The sequence below is a fragment of the Tachyglossus aculeatus genome, chromosome 3, assembly GCF_015852505.1.
Source record: "Tachyglossus aculeatus isolate mTacAcu1 chromosome 3, mTacAcu1.pri, whole genome shotgun sequence".
Classification (NCBI taxonomy): Eukaryota; Metazoa; Chordata; class Mammalia; order Monotremata; family Tachyglossidae; genus Tachyglossus; species Tachyglossus aculeatus.
In genome coordinates, this window is record NC_052068.1 from 42,169,185 (window position 1) to 42,183,478 (window position 14,294).

At 41.1% G+C, this 14,294-nt stretch overlaps 1 protein-coding gene across 1 annotated transcript in view; it reads right to left on the bottom strand.

The window, feature by feature from the left end:
* The window catches only part of PCDH15 (protocadherin related 15), a 702,056-nt gene that overhangs the window by 445,322 nt on the left and 242,440 nt on the right, over nt 1–14,294 (bottom strand). The window contains exon 7 of the mRNA XM_038743373.1: nt 4,220–4,390. Within this exon, the coding sequence (XP_038599301.1) occupies nt 4,220–4,390 (171 nt within the window). The remainder of the gene's footprint in view (nt 1–4,219; nt 4,391–14,294) is intronic.

Here is a 14,294-nt window from a genome sequence, read left to right on the forward strand (position 1 = left end):
ATGCATTTGAATCAGAATGATAAAGTTACAAATAATATGTATATGTCAAAGCTCACTTTTAAATTGTTAATAGGAAGGTAAACTAATTAATAGTAATCATCAATTTAATAGCACATAGAGTGCAAAACACCATGTACGCATTGCAAAAATTTTGCCACAGTTTCAGCAACACTCTGGAGAACAGAATTATATTACAGTTGGAAAATGTTGGTAATGAGGCTAGGCTGGCAGGAGATCAGTTCCATCTGAAGGATCATTATCATACTAAATTGCTTGAAGTCGGAGAGAAGTTCATTACCTAAATCTTGATAGTATAAAAGTCCGGTTGGTGACTTTCAGCAGTTATTTTTGTTTCCGTCTTCCCATTGACTCATTGTTTTACGTTTCCAATCCTAAAATTAACATCGTCTTTTGTTGCACAGAAAATGATGTCAGTGAGTCCCTGAGATACCTTGCCTTTAAGTTTCCTTATTCAGATCTAGCTTTATCTGGATCTGTGACTGAATTGTAAAACCTTACTCTGTGTGTGTGTATGTGTGTGTGTGTTTTATAGAAAAATATCTTTAAATTTTCACAGAGGATTTAGTTTTGTGAAGTAGATTTTTATTTTATTTTCTTATAACCTAGGTTGGTCATTAAACCCTATAGTGAACTATCAATCCATTTCTAAGTTCACCTGGACAGCAAAATTGCTCCATGCATTGAGCTGGCTTGAGAATGGTGTTTCAAGGCAATGACTACCACTGCGGTAATTGGCAGAAAATTTCAAATGCACACAGAAGGTTAGCAGGTGTCAAAGCTTTTAACTTTTGAAGAATTAGTTCAGGAAAAGATCAGTAAGTATGTAATTAGAGTCATCATGTCCTATTGAGCTGACATGAATGGTTAGTTCTCTTGCTCTGAATAGCCAGAGTCTGGGTGTACTGAAGCCTGCAGGAGTTTTACAAGATACTGAAATTGTGGGGGCTAAGGGAAAAGAAGTGGTGGTGAAAAAATGTGGGGACGAACAGTGAATAAAAGTTGAAGAATAAAAGGAAAAGATACAACAATGTACTTTGAATGTATTTTAGATGGACTGTAAGTGGGGAAAAGGTAAGACCGCAGTAATCTTTTATTTGAGTAAAATTCTAAGATGTAATGTTTATAATGCAAATCTGTTTTTCTAGAACAAGCTCACATTGTTTTAATCAATCAGTCAATCAATTATTGTAAGTATGGAGTGATTACAAGATGTACTGTTCATCATGTGAATTTGTTTTTCTAGAACAAGCTCACATTATTTTAATCAATCAGTCAATCATTTGTAAGTATTGAGTGATTACATGTGGCAGAATACTGAACTAAGTGCTTGGGAGATCACATGCAATAGAGTTGGTATTCCCATCCCTAAGGACTACATTATTACCTCTGTCATCTCAGCTTCTGAGGTTGATGAGGGTGATGATGAAAATGATTGCTGATGGTGATTGCACTGTACTTGCCCAAGTGCTTAGAACTGTGCTCTGAACATAGTAAGCACTTAGTAGATATCACTGATTGATAGATAATGCAACATAAAGTTTCCATTGAAACTATTGAAACAGTTGCTAATGCGTTAATTTCAGTAAGGCCATGAGAAAATATGGGCTTTCACCTACACCAACCAACCTATTTCCAAACAATAAAAGGGATCCCAATGTGGTAGGAATATTTTTCATAATAGCTTAGATTATGCTTTAAAGAGAAAAAGTGGAAATTTTGGAAAAAAAATTGAAAAAACAGAATCTCCTCATTTTTCTTCTATGGCAGATGAGTCTCATTTGTTATTTACTCTTAGGATACACCTGGATTTGGTAATGAATAGAAGATATCATTCTATCTATTTCTAGACTGTGAGCCCACTGTTGGGTAGGGACCGTCTCTATATGTTGCCAACTTGTACTTCCCAAGTGCTTAGTACAGTGCTCTGCACACAGTAAGCGCTCAATAAATACGATTGAATTCTATGGCTCTTCGAACCTTTTGTAAGTACAGTTCAAGGATCTGTCCAAGTATTTTTCAACTCGAAAAACAGTAGGGGCAGGAAACAACAGAAATGGGTGTGTGAAACAGAGCTGATTTTATGGCATACCTTACCGGAAAAAGTGACATACATAGAGAAGAACTAGACACTGTCCCTCTTCCCTAAAGGGCTCACAGTCTAAGAATGGGTTGGGGGGAGGTTGTGGCAACAGACACGTAAGGAAGATGAACAAAAACATAGAAGTCAAGAACATTGATTAATAGGAAATGAACAACAGAATTTAGGGGTCCTGGAGGCTGAGATATCACTAACACAATAACACTAATACTCTTACTATCAGCCTCAGCAGAAACACTAAGTAGCTAAGAGGATGATAGGCTGAATCGTGTGGTTATTTTTCCCATCTGAAATTGTTTCTTCCAAGGACGTTGAATCGGATTGGGGATTTACTGAAAATAATCAGTGCTGCAAATAAAATGATGCTGTCATTACCCAGATCTGCTGAAGTAGCCTCTTAGGCAGTATTAACATTTTCTTCTTATCTTAATAGTTTCCCACTTTGCATAGATAAGCAAATTTTACTAGCAATTTTCATGGTATTACATGCATCTCTTCTCTTCGATCTGATCTTGCTCATTCATTCATTCAATCGTATTTATTGAGCGCTTACTGTGTGCAGAGCACTGTACTAAGCACTTGATGTGAAGCAGCATGCCCCAGTGGGAAGAGCATGGGCCCGGGTGTCAGACGAACCAGGTTCTAATCAATCAATCAATCAATCGTATTTATTGAGCACTTACTGTGTGCAGAGCACTGTACTAAGCGCTTGGGAAGTACAAGTTGGCAACATATAGAGACGGTCCCTACCCAACAGTGGGCTCACAGTCTAGAATACTGGCTCTGCCAATTGCTAGCTGTGTGACCTTGGGCAAGTCACTTCTTTGTGCCTCAGTTCCTTCAACTGTAAAACGGGGATTCAATATCTGGTCTCCTTCCTACTTGAGAAGCAGTGGGGCTCAGTGGAAAGAGCACGGGCTTGGGAGTCAGAGGTCATGGGTTCGAATCCCAGCTCCAACACTTGTCAGCTGTGCGACTTTGGGCAAGTCATTTAACTTCTCTGTGCCTCAGTTCCCTCAACTGTAAAAAAAAATGGGGATTAAGACTGTGAGCCCCATGTGGGACAACCCTGATTACCTTGTATCCCCCCCAGTGCTTAGAACAGTGCTTGGCACATAGTATGTGCTTAACAAATACCAACATTATTATTACTATCATTATTACTTAGACTGTGAGTGCCAAGCAGGACACAGACTGTATCCGACCTAATTAACATGTATCTACTCCAGCACTTAACAGTGTTTAACACATAACACATAGTGAGAGCTTAACTAATGTCACAAATAAAAAATCAAATAATCTATCCTTCATATCATCTGTTTAAAATGGAACATACTAGTCCCCTCCTCTACCAATTTATTCCTACATAAAACCCAAATTCCTAATCTTCAGCTTCAGGGCCCTCCACCAGTTCTCTCCCTCCTGTCCAGTTGCTGCACACATTTCACTCCTTCCAAGCTAAATGTTCTGTATCTCACTTGCAATATTCTCACCTACAACACATGGCTAGATATGAGAATCCCAGAAAACTTTACTGAGACCAGAGAATCTTGGAGTTTCTCTGGTGTGCTTAGTTACAAGGGAACAATATTGTTGCTCCAAAACACTTTAGACAACCTACATCTAGTTAACCATGAATTAGCCCTAGGGCAGGCACTGAGGCTGGTAGTAGTTTGGCAGTTTTGATCTTGGTCACAAGAAGCAATATCAGAAGAAGGACAATTCTCTAACAGTTCTTTACTGTGAAAAAGGGCAAGCAAAATTATTGCTTAGTACAGTGCTCTGCACATAGTAAGCGCTCAATAAATACAATTGATGATGATGAGATTCCCCTAATTTGTTGGATAACTTAGAGCCTAGCATTAGCCAACATAAGTTCTTTAATTATTTTTTTCCCATTACTACACCATTTCTTTTTCAGAATGTGTATATCGTACTATTTTTTGCTTTCTGTGTTTTTGTTTCTTTTGCTTCTGCAAGGACACGCATATCCAAAGACAAAATCAAGAGGGATGGTTTGTCTGATTGACTTTACCCAAATGGTGGGAGCTTTGTGTGGTTAGAGAGGAAGGAAGCAACCAAGGAAACAAATCTCCTTACCGGGCTTCTCAGTTCAGGCACACTGGCTTGGTAGGTGAGAGGTCGGCAATCACGTGTGTGAGCCACTAACTCGCAAGGAAGAAACATTGGCCCCAGATCATCCCCATCAAGTACATCGACCGTGAGGGTCACTGTCGTTGTCCTTCGTTGGTTAAGATTTTGAGCACGGTCCTGAGGGAGAAAAAATATTTTTTTTCAAATAATGGTTTAGAGACTACAATATGGAATACATGTATTTCAACGGTTGCCACAAAACTGGATCAGGTCAAGAACTTACCCACTTAAGCTCCATGTAGGCAGGGAATGTGTCTACCAACTGTGTTGTTGTGTTGTATTGTACTCTTCCAAGCACTTAGTAGAGGGCTCGGCACACAGTAAATACTAAGCTTGAGAACATACCCAACTCTGGTTAACTGTACTCTCCCAAGTGCTTAGTACAGTGCTCTGCATCATCATCATCAATCGTATTTATTGAGCGCTTACTATGTGCAGAGCACTGTACTAAGCACTTGGGAAGTACAAATTGGTAACATATAGAGACAGTAAGCATTCAACAAACTCCACTGATGATGATAAATTCACACTATTGATTGACTTCTTGAAAATTACAGTTTCTTACAGGAGGCTGGAAGATATCTTATTTGGAGGTCACCTTTTCATACAGGGCATTTGGTCCCTTCCAACTACAATGTTGCAAAAAATAGTCTGGGAACAGAAGTCCTTACGTACGTGTGCTTAGTGACATTTGTTGTAAACAATTACCCTAAGTGGTAAATATAAATGTTCTTGTTATACAGATTTTTCTTGCTGCCTAACCTCATTTGGTTAAAGTGATGAAAAATATAGAAAAGGATGACAATTGTAATGGGGACTCAACGACAGTAGCTGAAGAAAATATGTGAAGCCAATCCTAACAAAGTAAACTTGGGGCAAGAGGAGACCTAGATCTTGGTATTGTATATATGTATATATGTTTGTACATATCTATTACTCTATTTATTTATTTATTTTATTTGTACATATCTATTCTATTTATTTTATTTTGTTAGTATGTTTGGTTTTGTTCTCTGTCTCCCCCTTTTAGACTGTGAGCCCACTGTTGGGTAGGGACTGTCTCTATATGTTGCCAATTTGTGCTTCCCAAGCACTTAGTACAGTGCTCTGCACGTAGTAAGCACTCAATAAATACGATTGATTGATTGATTGATATTGCAGTTGTGGGAGCGTTGTTTGTTTTGTATTTTTTTTGGGGGGTGAGAGAGGGATATGTGTGTGTGTGTATGTGCCTATGTGTTTGTGTAATAACAATAATAATAATTGTTGTATTTGTTAAGCTCTTTCATTCATTCATTCATTCAATTATATTTATTGAGCACTTACTATGTGCAGAGCACTGTACTAAGTGCTTTGGAAGTGCAAATCGGCAACATATAGGGATGGTCCCTACCCAACAATGGGCTCACATTCTAGAAGGGGGAGACAGACTAACAAAACAAAACAAGTAGACAGGCATCAATACCAACTGAATAAATAGAATTATAGCTATATACACATCATTAATAAAATAAAGGGGGAAGGAGTGTGGGATGGGAAGAAGAGGAGCAGAGCTGTTACTATGATACAGGCACTGTACTAAGTGTTAAGATAGATACAAGCAAATCGGGTTGGACACAACCCCTTTTCCTCATGGAGCTCACAGTCCTACTCCCAATTTTACAGATGAGGTAACTGAGGCTCAGAGAAGTTGATTGACTTGTCCAAGGTCACACAGCAAAGTGGTGAATCTAGGATTAGAACCCAGGTCCTCTGACTCCCAGGGAGGTCAAGCTGCTTTTTCTAAAGATACATGTGAAATATTATGTTGCTTAGTACAGTGCTCTGCACATAGTAAGCGCTCAATAAATACGATTGATGATGATGATGATGATTATGTTCCCTCATTAGGACTAGAAACCAGGTTGCGGTGGTGAAAGTGTCAAACCTGGTGGGGTTGGAGGGGGAGAGAGAGAGAGAGGGTGTGTGTGTGTGTGTGTGTGTGTGTGTGTGTGTGTGTGTGTGTGTGTGTGTGTGTGTGTGTGTGTGTGTGTGTGTGTGTGTTAAACAAAAGTGGAAGTGGACCAATTTTCAGAAGGTATTTCTAATATTTGGAGGTTCAATTTTCAAATATTTAGTTTACTGAAACGGTTAAATTCAGCTGTCAGGGATTCTTATAGGTACACATATTAAATATGATTTCACTATATTATCAGGGATTTGCAGCACAGAAAAAAAAATACACACTAATTAGAACTGCCCGGAACAGCTTGGCAATAATTCAGTTACTTTGGAATAGAGGTGCATTTATCTTGCTTCCGCTCACCAGTGACAGATGGAATGTCACCTACTCCATGGCTCTGAGTTTGCTTAAATGGAAGTGGTTTCTTTCCTTGTTTTGTTTTTATATTAAAATATCAACATGTCTTTAGGCTCAACACCTAAAGTTACACTGGATTTTAGGGCCACCCTTACATGTTGTTTTCCTTGGGTATTGAAACAAAACAGTCCTCCAGTGGACAGGTACATTGGAATTGATTTGCTTCACACTCCCTCATTTTTTAAATTTTTACACCTTGAACAATGTAAAATTATGTGAACTGCTGTTGATAGGACAATACCATTTATAGAGCAAGTTTCTGAGACCACAAAGAGACAGAACTTTCCTTAGTGCTCTGGAGGAAAGGGGAAATAAAACATAAGACCAGGTGACCACGATCAGACTAATAATCCCTCAAGCCTAAGATTCTGTCTGTCAATCAATCAATCGATCAATCGTATTTATTGAGCGCTTACTGTGTGCAGAGCACTGTACTAAGCACTTGGGAAGTACAAGTTGGCAACATATAGAGACAGTCCCTACCCAACAGTGGGCTCACAGTCTAAAAGGGGGAGACAGACAACAAAACCAAACATACTAACAAAATAAAATAAATAGAATAGATATGTACAAGTAAAATAAATAAATAAATAAATAAATAGAGTAATACATATGTACAAACATATATACAGGTGCTGTGGGGAAGGGAAGGAAGTAAGACGGGGGTATGGAGAGGGGGACGAGGGGGAGAAAAAGTGTAAAAGTGGCAACAAGACATTAAAGACCAGGAGAGAATTTAGGAAGGGGAGATGGCACCGTTTTAACTCGGAAGAGGGAAATTTTCACATTATAACACTAATGATTGAGGGGTAGAAATCTCTTGAGAGCTGGGCTCTGGGATTTGCCCCACCAATTGTGCCCAGACCAGGGTCTCCAGGATCTCTGGACACCTTTGTCTGAAGCCTACTTTTCCAAATTTTATGACACTGTAAATAAGGAATGTTTGCCCGGAGGATTCTAGGCAAAGTCAGAATAAGTGTGGCCTAGTGAAGAGAGCATGGGCTGGGAGTCAGAAGGCCATGGGTTCTAATCCCAGGTGTGCCACTTGTCTGCTGTGTGACTTTGGGCAAGTCACTTAACTTCTCTGTGCCTCGTTACCTCATCTGTAAAATGGGGACTATGACTGTGAGCCCCATTTGAGATATGGACTGTGTCCAACATAATAATAATAATAATAATGATGGCATTTATTAAGCACTTACTATGTGCAAAGCACTGTTCTAAGCACTGGGGAGGCTACAAGGTGATCCGGTTGGCCTACAGGGGGCTCACAGTCTTAATCCTCATTTTACAGATGAGGTAAGTGAGGCACAGAGAAGTTAAGTGACTTGCCCAAAGTCACACAGCTGAAAACTGGCAGAGCTGGGATTTGAACCCATGACCTCTGACTCCAAAGCCCCTGCTCTTTCCACTGAGCCATGCTGCTATTCCACATGCTTACTTTGTATCTACTCCAGCGCTTAGAACACTGCCTGGCATATAGTAAGCGCTTAGCAAATAGCATTTAAAAAAAAGAAGGATTCACACATCCAAGTACGGTTCATTTAATTGTCCTGACACAGTTGTCTTGGTTTGTTGCTATGTTACTTGTCGTTTGCCATCCATTTCTATTCCCAATCAGACTGTGAGCCTTGGGTGGGAGAGGGCCTGGTCCTAATTTATTCTATTTGCATATATCCCAGTGCTTAAGCAACATGCCCCGTGACAGGAAATAAATCTTTCAAGGTAATTTGTGAACCCTACTGGGTTAGGAACTGAGATACAAAACAAATGGGACACTTGGAAGAATTGGGTGAAGTTTACTTCCCATGACATTAATCATAAAATTTAGTAATGTACCAACCAATATTTTCAGATTTCCTTTCCACATCCCCCTTTCCCTCTAGTAACCCATTTTGGACCACATATCTATGTATATCTCCTGATTCATCTTGATCTTGTTGTTTTCTTTCTGTAAAACATCCTATGGTAACTAATCCCTGTACACTTACCCCTGCTGAGTGAAGAATTGTTTCCTTTTTTAAAGTTTCAATAAATTTCACTTAATTTGAGTTATCATGGCTATTAGTGAACAACAATCCCCTGCATGCTTAACACACCACATTTATAGAGACAGTCATAGAGAAGCAGTGTGCACAGTGAAAAAAACACAGGGTTAAGAGTCCAGGAGACCTGGATTTTAACCCCATCTCTGTCCCTTGCCTGCTATGGGATGTTGGTGTGTCACTTAACTTCTTTGTGCCATAGTTTCTTCATTTATAAAATGGAAATTAAATAACTTTTCATCCTCCCTTTTGGACTTTGGGATAAGGACTGTGTCTAATCTGTATTGTATCTACCCCAGCACTTATCACAATGCTTATTCATTCATTCATGCATTCAATCGTATTTATTGAGCGCTTACTGTGCGCTTGGGAAGTACAAGTTGGCAACATATAGGGACGGTCCCTACCCAACAGTGGGCTCACAGTCTAGAAGGGGAAGCACATAAGCACACTTAGCACATATGTGCTTTATGTAACAATCATTATTATTAATATTTCCATGATTTTAAAGGCTTCAATCATGAACCTACTGAGCCTCACTTTTCAAAGTGAAGGGACCTAACCCTTTCAATTTACTATGATAAGGAGACATCTCCCTGGCCATTTCGGCTTGTCCAACTCTAAGATCCAACCTAGAAATGCTAAGCAGGTTGAGAGGTGAAGGTGAGGAAGCATTTCTTAGGAAGCCTGGAGACAGTCATTAGGAACTATTGTAAATAGATTACTGTGCCTAGAAGCCCACACCCAGGGAGATAAGTTATTGATTGTGAATCAAAATCCTCCATTTCATGGTGACAATAACTCTCGGGAAAACAGAAGTTTATCTGCCTGAGCCCAGGAAATCATATACACAACCAAAAAATTAATTTGGAAATACAGAGTTAAAAGCCATAACAGAGTTATGCTCCCCAGGCAGCACAATGATCAATGGTGCCATGACAGATGGGAAATTGAAAACAGCATCAAGAAGTCCAGCCCAACCTTTCGTAGACGGTCAACAGAATATGATGGCAACATGTTAGGAGACTCCAGTCCAAGCTAAAGGTCTACAGTGTTGTCCAAATTTATCTAGGGCTTTGAGACAAGTACCAACCCAGGTGCCACAACACTCTTTGAACAATTCCACCAATGTCACTTATGGGCCAGACTCAATATCAGATATCAAGGTGAGATCATGAACAGTAAAGTTAAGGAGCACAGTCAATCTCATAGCATCAAAGCTATATCTCATTTTCAAAGCTATGTTGGGTGGGATGTGAGGGGAATGGGCAGTGGCAGGATAACCAACAATTTCTGCTTGTGCTTTTGGTCAAGTCACTTAATATATCAGCCCCTCAGTTTCATCATCCGTTAAATGGGCATAAAACACCTATTATTCCTCCTTTAGATTGTGAGTACCACGTGGCTCCGTCACATTTCTCCTGACAGCATTCATCTGCTCTGGACACAGTTGTAATAAAATAGTCATGGCCAGGTCAGGAAAGGGAAAATAATCCCAGACATTAAGGCTCCAGAAGGCTTGAATTGGGTGATCATTGACCTAGGGTGTCCACTATGCTCCTTCTTCCCCAAGAGCCTTAAGCATCTGGCCCTGCTACCAGCTCAATTACCTACTAGTAGCCAGTGAACTGAGCAAATACTCTTAACAATATAAAGGTCTGGGCTATTCTGACCTCAAGTAAAAATGGAAGGCATTGAATTTTCTTCATTCTGGGCTTTACTTAGCACTTCTGGAGTATCCTGGTTTGGAAAATGTATTGGGTTACTTTTTTTGTTTGTTTTTGAATGGCCACTGCCACTTTGAACATTAAAGACAATTATATTGGCTGCCAACAAAAAATAGAAGCAACATTCATTCATTCATCCAATCATATTTACTGAGCACTTACCGTGTGCAGGACACTGTACTAAGCACTTGGGAGAGTACAATAAAACATTAAATGGGCACATTTCCTACCCATAACAAGCTTACAGTCTAGATGGGGGAAGACAAAAATTAAGATATATACATAAATGCTGTGGGGCTGGGAGGGGGGAAGAAAAAAGGAGTAAGTCATGGTGATGCAGAAGGGAGTGGGAGAAGAGGGAAGCAGGGGAAAGACCTCTTAGAGGAGATGTGCCCTCAATAAGGCTTTGATGGGGAAGAGAATAATTGTCTGTCAGATTTGAGGAGGGAGGGTGGCAAGAGACAAGATCTGGGCAGGGGGTCAGTGGCAAGATAAGCGAGATTGAGGTACAGTGAGAAGGTTAGCATTAGAGTGAAGTGTGCAGGCTGGGTTGTAGTAGGAGAATAGAGAGATGAGACATGAGGGGGCAAGGTGATAGAGTGCTTTAAAGACAATTGTGAGGAATTTTTGTTTGATGTGGAGGTGGATTGGCAACCACTGGAGTAGTGGGGTGACATGTCCTGAACGTTTTTGTAGAAAAAATGATCTGGGCAGCAGAGTGAAGTATGGACTGGAGTAGGGAGAGACAGGAGACTGGGAGGTCAGCAAGGAGGCTGATGCAGTAATGCAGGCGATATAAGGTGAGTGATTGTATTAACCTGGTAGCAGTTTGGATGGAGGGGAAAGAGCAGATTTTAGTGATATTGTGAAGATGGGACCAACAGGATTTAGTGACAGATTGAATATGTGGCTTGAATGAGAAAAAGGAGCCAAGGATAACACCAAGATTATGGGCTTGTGGGACAGGAAGGATGGTGGTGTTGTCTATAGTGATGGGAAAGTCACAGGGAGGACAAGGTTTAGGTGGAAAGATACGGAGTTCTGTCTTGGACATGTTAAACTTGAGGTGCCAGGAAGACATCCAACTAGAGATGTCTTGAAGTCAAGAGGAAATTCTTAGTACGATGTTTTGCACACAGTAAGCACTCAATAAATACAATTGAATGAATGAAGTGTGAAACTTCTGAGAGTGAGAGAGATCAGGGCTGGAGATGTAGATTTGGGAATCATCTACATAGAGACAGAAATGGTAGTTGAAGCCATGGGAGTGAATGAGTTCTCATGAGTGTAGATAAGAATAGAAGGAAACCCAGAACTGAACCTTGAGAGACCCCCGCAGTTAGGGGGTGAGAGGCAGAGGAGGAGCCCATGAATGAGACTGAGAATGAACACCTAGAGAGATGAGAGGAGTACCAGGAGAGGACAGTCAGTGAAGCCAAGGTTGGATGACGTTTCCAGGAGAAGGGGGTGGTCGACAGTGTCAAAGGTATCTGAGAGGATGAGGAGGATTAGAATGGAGTAGAGGCCATTTGATTTGGCAAGAAGGTAATCTTTAGTGACCTTTGAAAGGGTGGTTTCTGTGGAGTGAAAGGGACAGAAGGCTGATTGGATATGGGTCAAGAAAATAATTGGAGGAGAGGAAGTTGAGACAGCAGGTGTAGTCAACCCACTCAAGGAGTTTGGAGATGAATTGTAGAAGGGGAAGGGGGCGATAACTGGAGTGAGCCGTGGGGTCAAGGGAGGACTTTTTTTAGGATGGGGAGATTTGGGCATGTTTGAAAGCAGTGGGGAAGAAACCACTGTAGAGAAAACAGCTGAAGTTGACTGTTAGGAAGGTAAGAAGGGAGGGGGCAAGAGTTTGGACAAGGTGTGGAGGAATGGGGTTGGATGCATGGAGGGGGTGGCTTTTGAGAGGAGGCAGGAGATATTATCTAGAGATACTGCTGGGAAAGATGGGAGAGTTGAAGAGAGGGCCAGAAGGGCAAGGGACTGAGGAGAGGCAGGGCAGATTTTAGGGACCTCACACCTGATAATGGCAATTTTATTAATAAGGTAGGTGGCCAGGTCACTGGGGACAAGGATTGGGGGGGTGGGGGGACAGGGGACCTGAGGAGGGAGCTAAAATTCTGGAACAACTGGCAAGGGAGATGTGCATGGGTGTCAATAAGGGTGGAGAAATAATTTTGCCGGGCAGTGGAGAGGGAGGAGTTAAATCATGCGGGAATAAACTTGAAGTGCACGATGTCGGCCTCATATTTATATTTCTGCCAGTAGCACTCTGTGGCTCAAGCACACAAGCAAAGCAGGCAGACTGTGCAGGTGATCCAGGGCTGGGGGTTAGTGGTGCACAGTAAGCACTCAATAAATATGATTGAATGAATGAATGAATGAATGAATGAATGGTACAAGATCAATGAAGGGATAGGGGAGCGAATGAGTGGAGTTCAGTAGAGAAGGTGGTGTTGAGAGCATCTATTTGGTCATCAAGGGAGGATAGTTTGGATATGGAAGCTAAGTGGAGCATGATGAGAAAATTGGATGGGGTCAAAAGATCAGAGGTCTATGAGGGGGAATGGTAACAGATTTAAGAGGAGGTGGTGTGTGGGAGAAGAGGCAAGTGAGGAGGTGGTGGTCAGATAAAGGGATTTCAGAGTTGGCGAGGGTAGAGATTGTGCAGTGGTTATAGATGATGAGATCGAGTGTGTGTCCAAATTGGTGAGTGAGGGAAGTGGGGTGGAGCGGGAGTTTAGTGGAGTTGAGGAGTGATAGGAGGCAGTCAGCAGAAGCGTCATCAGAAACATCTAGGTGGGTACTGAAGTCCCCAAGGATCAATGTGGGTACTGAGGGAGAAGGAATGTAAGAAAGTGTTCAAAATGTCTATATCCCCCACTAGTTTGTAAGCTCCTTGAGTGCAGGAATCATATCTACTAACTCGAGAAGCAGTGTGGCTCAGTGGAAAGAGGCCGGGCTTGGAAGTCAGAGGTCATGGGTTCTAATTCCGGCTCCTGCACTTGTCAGCTGTGTGACTTTGGGCAAGTCACTTAACTTCTCTGGGCCTCAGTTCCCTCATCTGTAAAATGGGGATTAAGGCTGTGAACCCCACGTGGGACAATCTTGATTACCTTGTATCCCCCTAGTGCTTAGAAGAGTGCTTGGAACATGGTAAGTGCTTCACAAATACCACTATTATTATTGTTATTATTATTATTATTACTCTCCCATGCATGTGGTGCAGTACTCTGAACACAAGTGCTCAATAAATGCCATTGATTGACTGATTGATTGAAATGTACAGCTGGATTCCTCATCCCTATGTATCAGTTATATTTATTGAGCAGTTACTGTGGGCAGACCACTGTGCTGAGAGTGAAATGCCTATTGGTTTTATAATCTAACATATGCCACTGGGAAGACGAGGTGTAGTAAATTAATGCTTTAATTTACTGGATGCCTGGTTGCTTGGCATCCATATGGTCTCACTGACAGATTCAATAACCTTCCTGAGTTTTCTCCAGTTTCTTCACCATGGGGAATCTACAGAACACTGACTACACTGTAAAGAAAACTCAGGTGTTTTCCTTGGTATAGGTGTGGCAGAAACAAAACTCCTTTTAAAAGAAAAATAGTTGAGTACTCCCAAGCTCTGTCAATCATCCTGCCCCAAAATTTACACGACTGCAAAAGAAGATGGCCTACAAAGACCATGTATACAGATGAATGAATGTGGTAAGTGTTCACTGATATTCCTCAAAATTTAAATTCATTCATTCAATCATGTTTATTGAGCACTAACTGTGTGCAGAGCACTGTACTAAGCGCTTGAGAGAGTACAATAAAGCAATGAACAGTCACAATCTCTGCCCACAACAGAGTAACAGAGGAATGAAATG